This window comes from Primulina tabacum, chromosome 15 (genome assembly GCF_025594145.1).
Source record: "Primulina tabacum isolate GXHZ01 chromosome 15, ASM2559414v2, whole genome shotgun sequence".
Classification (NCBI taxonomy): domain Eukaryota; kingdom Viridiplantae; phylum Streptophyta; class Magnoliopsida; order Lamiales; family Gesneriaceae; genus Primulina; species Primulina tabacum.
Window position 1 is genome coordinate 36783296 of NC_134564.1, and position 6992 is coordinate 36790287.

At 34.1% G+C, this 6992-nt stretch overlaps 1 protein-coding gene across 1 annotated transcript; it reads left to right on the forward strand.

Annotated features, from left to right (window-relative positions):
- The first annotated feature begins 3655 nt into the window (after positions 1-3655).
- Positions 3656-6618, forward strand: LOC142526854 (protein DETOXIFICATION 40-like). Its single transcript, XM_075631482.1, has 7 exons — positions 3656-4056; positions 4286-4917; positions 5096-5152; positions 5278-5516; positions 6045-6163; positions 6289-6375; positions 6451-6618. Exons 1-7 carry the CDS (start codon positions 3733-3735, stop codon positions 6526-6528), a joined length of 1536 nt encoding a protein of 511 aa, XP_075487597.1. The 5' UTR covers positions 3656-3732; the 3' UTR covers positions 6529-6618.
- Positions 6619-6992: the final 374 nt, after the last annotated feature.

The window sequence follows — 6992 nt, forward strand, 5'->3', positions numbered from 1 at the left end:
AAATAAACTATTGTTTTTTTTAATCGACCGTTATCACTTGTGTTTTGGAGCATGCATTTTAAACCTCATACTTAATAAATAAAAACATATTTTATTTATTTATTTTATAAAGTAACATGGCGCAATTCTACTATTACATGTAGCAGTAAAATACAATTCTATCGTGGCATTTGACTAATTTTTTCTAGTTCGAGTCAAAATGGGTCAACATAGTTTACGCATCAAATAAGAATAAAAAACGAAACCCATAGACCAAATTCGACCTTATAATTTTGCACGCCTTCGACCCAAACCAAAGATAGCCCAAATATTAGTCATATGTAGGAGACCCATATTTCCATATCTTGACCCAATTGCGGCTCTGATTCACACTATTTTCATTCGAAAGTTGCGAATCAGAAAAGGCAATTTATCACCCTAGGGTTGCGATTCTTTCTGCCAGCATTTTAAACATAGTTAATAATTTCAATGAGTGAATTCGATCTTTTTTAAAAAATAAATATATTCGGGACATGTACTCGTATGGTAGATTTTGTTCATCAAATTTGTTTTATGCAGTTTGACTCATGAAATCTACTCGACTTACTTTCCAAAATCTTGTGTTATTTTCTATGTCCAAATCAAATCTTTTTATTCGAATGCCACTAGACAACTAAAGTGTGCAACTCTACCTTGGAAACACAATCTATGCCACTACTTGATATTCTTGTTTCGAGATGAATAACTATACTGCAATTATTCAGTGGCGCAGCCAAAAATATGACTCTATCCGAGCTACAATTTTGAACTTTATAATCTTTTAATTTTTTAAATTGATTTACTCGGTCTAATATCATATTATTCCAAAATTATACAAAAATTTACATATTTTTTAAAAATAATTGTACCGCCCGGGCTTTATATATGTATGTGGCTCCGCCACTACAAATACTTGACTTGTATCGATACTATATTTAATGAAAGAGTGTTGTCACTAGCATAATTTAATATGTAGTGATTTAAGTAGAATAAGGATCGAATTAAAGCATAATTTATTTTTTGTAAAAAAAAAAAAATTCCTGATCGACCAACATGATATGCCTATGAATTCGTAAACTATATATGTCATAATAATTAAAGAAAATATGCTGCTGTCATCTTCATTGGGCTCACTTCTGATCTAGCTAGTTCTCGATAGATTTGGCGTTAAGTAGTGAAAAGGATTTATGATAGTTTAGGAAATGTTTGGACCATAAGTTGGAACGGGTGATCTTAATGATTTGTTTCTTTTTTTATTCCTTTCTTTACACTTGACCACATAAATATTAAAATAGTTTTTTTTTTTTTTTTAACAAATCTTTTGCTACTTTATTTTTCATGTTGGTTTGCTATTTTATCGTTATCACATGAAACATGATTTCTCGGAATGTAGTTTTAGATAAATTTTTTTCTCTAACAAGAAAATATTTGTGTGGAAACATGTGATGTAATTATTTAGTCTTGTAATTTATACGTTTTCTTTGTCTTTTTTTAACGGGAATATGTCATTTCTGTCGAAAATTGTATATATGATAGACGAGGATGCTGACATGGATTTTTGGAAAAAAACCTTACATATCTGTCGATCGGATGATCACTTTTGCAAGTAATCGGATCACTTTTGCAAGTAATCGGATGACTAAAAACATGCAAGTAATCGAACTACAAATATGAAAATTCACTATTAACATGACAAAAAATGATAAAAACAAAAAAAATTCCAAGATTGTTAATAAAACAAAAAAAATACAAATTACAAAACCAAAAACATAATTTTCCATAACAACAACCAAATGTACAAAGAGAGGTTAAACTTTGAGAAGCAATAATCACCATTTTGGATTATTCATTTATCTGAATTACCAACCTTACCGGACCACATACGCATATTAATTTGGATGCGACATCCTGCTCCACTCGTGTCAATTTAATTACGATGATACTTCTTCACCATCCATCCAATCATCATATTGATCATTTGGTTTTGATTTTGTCAACACTGACATTTCGTTTTATACTACACTAATATCGCTTAATCCTTGAATACAATAATTATTTTATTCCATCGAATTAAAAAAAAAAAATCAGCATATGTAATGTGTGGCCCCGACACGATAGACGTGACTTAGTCGATACACACACACACACACGTAACACTAACCCAAGACAATTTTTTTATTATATTAAATCAATCACATCAATTTCTAAAAAAAATTAAATTAATTGAATCAAATTTTATATGAAATTAAAGAGATCTATCTGATCAAGTGCAATTTCGATTAAAATTAGTAATAAAAAATCCGGTCATTAACGTTTTAAAATTAAATCAAAATGGGTCACAGTCTAAGCTTAAATCTCCCATTTTAAAAGAGGATGCGACTTTTAATCTCACTCCCTTACGTATAAAATTGGGTCATGTTGTCGACTCAAACAAAATGAGTGGATGGTCAGGAAGAACAAGATACACTATAGAGATTCTAAAAATTATCCAATAAGATATTTTTCAATTAAAGAAAATGAATTTGAGTCCGGACTTTAAGTTGGTAGAAATGTTTAATTAAGAAGTACCCCTACAATTTCGATCTAGAGTATGTTCCTATCCACCGATTAAGTAAATAATTATCAAGACCGAAGAAATCTGTATATTTTGTGGTAATTGTGTTGAGTCTTGTTCAACAAATTGTTTATCAATGATCGAGAATACGAGCTTTCCTCTTACGATCATTATGAATTGAATTATAATCAAATTGCTTTAGGTGGTTATCGGTGTCAATAATTGACGATTATACAATTCGAACAATAGGACAATTCGTCCAACACGAAGATAGTTTATAATGTCCTGAAGTTATTTATAACGTCATAAAGTTTGCTTAACTCTTCACGCAGTTTCATAATGTTCCTCACCAATGATCCGAGGTTGAAGTTGAATCTAAAAGATCTACTGTCTGATAGATACCTTTGACAGCTAGTCCTCCTCTTGAGAGTACGGTAGTAGCATCTAAATGTGCAAATATTTTCCTCCGAAATTAGCAAGACACTTCTCGTCGTCATCGTTCAGTTGGCTGTATGTCCATTAAGCATTCCGTCATATATAAATTTGCAGATATACATTTTTATTAAAATTTGAAATATATTATAAATAATTAACAAAATAAGCAGTTCAAAACAGACATACCTATACGAGATGATAAATGGAATTAAATTTTAAATAAACCGAGGGAAGAGATATTTTAGAAATTAATTATATGAAACTCGTTGTATAAGTAAATGAAAGTCACTACGTGATTTTTATCATTATTTTTCATATAAAATAAAGGGATATTTTTGTTCATACACTTACAAATTATATATCGAATTTCGTTAGTCTTTGTAGAGTCGATATATACACACAGACAATGGTAATTCACACACGGTTGTAAACAATATTTTTAATTAAAAATATTTTGTTCATCAATTAATGATGAGGTAGACGATTTTTAAATTAGAGCAAATTTTTTCTGATATGTGAGTTAAGATAAAAATGAAATAAATTTTAAATTAATTAATAATAAAGGTTGTTTTTATTATTATTAAAATAATCATATTTTTAATGATATAGTAAGGGCTATTATTAGATGCTGAGTTTTCATCAATTGATATTTATCGCGTTATATAAATTGTATCGAGAACGAATGTTTCACGCAACACACTCATAGAGAAACTGCAGGTGTAGGCATGGAGCACGGTACTAAGGATGAGCTCCATCAACCAACTCTGACCTCCATCCACCCGCCATATTCTCCCGTCTCCCACTCCGGCTCCGATTTGGAAAAGTTGCTGTTGGACACCGATTCCCCACTCTTAGAACGATATCGTAAGGCTACATGGATCGAACTAAAGCTCCTGTTCAAACTATCTGCACCCGCCGTCATGATGTACTTAGTCAACAACGCTATGTCCGTGTCTACTCGAATCTTCTCCGGCCAACTCGGAAACTTGCAGTTCGCCGCCGCCTGCCTCGGCAACCAAGGAATTCAGTTATTCGCCTACGGCCTCCTGGTATATATGTTCGAGCATTACACTATTTCAAAATTTTATAGAAAGCAGAGTTTTCATATATACTCCGACCTTCAAGGCGGGGAGCATGCGGTTTCATTGTAATATACTCGTTTTGTTCTACTTCATGCTCTGCTCTGCTCCACAATACAAATAAACAGCGGAACACCGAACATACACTTCAATACATTCCTGGATGATATGTATTGAGTTAAATGTCCTGATCTTGCAGTTAGGAATGGGAAGCGCTGTGGAAACGCTCTGTGGTCAAGCCTTCGGCGCACGTCGGTACGAAATGTTAGGAGTGTACCTTCAACGCGCCACCGTTGTGTTGATGCTATTCAGCCTCCCAATCACTCTAGTTTACGTGTTTTCAAGGCAGCTCCTGCTCCTTATAGGCGAATCTGAACGTGTGTCCATGCTAGCGTCGTTGTTCGTGTACGGCCTGATCCCGCAGATATTCGCGTACGCGGTAAATTTTCCTATACAGAAGTTCCTGCAAGCGCAGAGCATCGTCGGGCCAAGCGCGTTGATTTCCCTGTCCACACTTTGCTTTCATCTGTTGTTGAGTTGGATTGCTGCGTACAAGATTGGCATGGGATTGCTCGGAGCATCTTTGGTCCTAAGCCTGTCGTGGTGGATAATTGTGTTCGCTCAGTTTGTCTACATAGTGAACAGCAAGAGATGTGAGGCAACATGGAGTGGTTTCAAGTGGGAGGCGTTCACTGGATTGTGGGAATTCGTTAAACTGTCCATGGCTTCTGCGGTGATGCTGTGCTTGGAAACTTGGTACTTCCAGGTTCTGGTATTGATTGCTGGATTGCTCGAGAACCCTGAGCTTGCCTTGGATGCACTTTCTGTATGGTAAATAATCAACAATCTTGTCTTTGTTTCTGATCAATATTCCTGTTTTCAAGGGCATTTGTTAGCACTTGTAAAACTTGATTATCCATGTCAATAATATTCGACTTCGATCCTTTAGTATGCGTATATAATGAGTTGAACATTAGATTATGAGGAAGCTATGATTCTCTTTCTGCAGCATGTCAATAAACGGGCTGCTGTTTATGATTGCCATAGGATTCAACGCCGCCGCTAGGTTAGTTTCCGAGCTATTTCCGGATTGAAATAATATTTATTTACTGATTTCTGAGTCACTTCAAATTATTTGAGATTTCTGGTAGAGTTTACGTGCTGAAAAACTAATCGGGGATTATTAATAAGCGTGCGAGTAAGCAATGAGTTGGGAGCAGGGCACCCAGAGTCAGCATTTTTCTCCGTGGTGGTGGTGACTGCAGTCTGTTTAGTCCTTGCGGTGGTGGAAGGAGTGGTCGTGTTGTCCCTACGCCATGTCGTTAGCTACATGTTCACTAGCGGCGAAACGGTGGCGGACGCGGTGGCGGACCTTTGTCCATTCTTAGCCGTCACACTCGTTCTAAATGGCATACAACCCGTCTTATCTGGTGAACAATTTGTCGTCCACAATTCATTTTTGTCCTTGTGTTTTTTCGTTTTAAATTGCTTCAAATTCCGTTTTCCAATATTTCCTTTTTCTTACTATTTCATATTATCCAAGAAATTGGACTGCACTACAAATAAACACATGAAAAAGCAAGAAATATATTTCTCAACTTCAAAAAGTTGGAAATTAAGTAGCTCCCACAAAAAAGTTGAAGATAATGCAAAATTTATGAAAGAATCTATTAGCTATTTGGATCCGGTTGAGAATGAGAGTGGACAATTAATTACCTTCATAGTTTAAAAAATAATTTCAAATCTGAGATTTTCATATTTGGGCATGGGCTCCACAACGAGTCGATAGTTTTCTGGACGTACGTATTCTCAGAATTTGTCTAGTATATATGTGTCAACTTCATACCTCGATCATATATAACATTAATTATTAAAAATAATCATTTACGAACTGAAGGGAGTGATTATGCCTTTCTCGTCCAATTTGATGTTTTATTCAATAGCATAATTATTTACAGGTGTGGCCGTGGGGTGCGGATGGCAAGCGTTTGTGGCGTACGTAAATGTCGGGTGTTACTACTTGGTTGGAATCCCAATTGGATGTCTTCTCGGCTTTAAATTCAAACTCGGTGTCAAGGTACTCCGATATTTTGAGTAGGTCTCTTGTGAGACGGTCTCATAAATCTTTATCTGTGAGACGGATCAACCCTATTGATATTCACAATAAAAAGTAATACTCTTAGCGTGTGTTGTTGTTGACAGGGTATTTGGTCGGGGATGATCGGAGGAACGGCATTGCAAACTTTCATCTTGCTCTGGGTAACATTTCGTGCCGACTGGAACAAAGAGGTGCGTTTTCTTTAATGATTTCTTGATTATTTTCTTAAATATATTTTTTTTAAAGAAGGATATGGAATAATTTAGGTGGAGAAAGCGAGGGAGAGGTTGGACAAGTGGGAAGAGATAACCGAGCCACTTCTCAAGGACTTGAGTTCGACTTGAACAAATCTAAAACAACATTACTCTCCCAAATTTGGATTTGATTGGTTTGTGATACTACTTTGTCCCAAATCAATATATTGGAATTTGTTACTTGTGAGTGCATTAAATATAAAAAAATACACCATGACACATGGTGTCATGGTGTATTTTATATTACTAACTATTTTTTAATAACTTAAAATTTCAAATAAACAACTATGAAATTGCCAATAGTATTTGGTTTATTTAAATTTTTATAAACAAACAAATGGAGTGTGGATTTTTTTTTATAAAAAACAAACACATTTTTACTTTGTAGATTTAAAAAAATAAAATTATAATTTTTATGTAATTGAATTTTAAAATTTTCAAAATACAATGTTTTTTAGTGTTGTAAAATTTGTAGGTTTCTATATGGAATGTATTTAGGGAAATTAATAATAATAATAATAATAATAATAATAATAATAATAATAATAATAATA

Bases quoted from the DNA above. Each gene is read 5' to 3' on its own strand.
- LOC142526854 (XM_075631482.1), top strand. From the start codon at position 3,733: ATGGAGCACGGTACTAAGGATGAGCTCCATCAACCAACTCTGACCTCC. The intron at 4,918-5,095 runs GTAAATAATCAA...CTCTTTCTGCAG, and splicing joins TTGGATGCACTTTCTGTATG to CATGTCAATAAACGGGCTGC. The intron at 5,153-5,277 runs GTTAGTTTCCGA...ATTATTAATAAG, and splicing joins GGATTCAACGCCGCCGCTAG to CGTGCGAGTAAGCAATGAGT.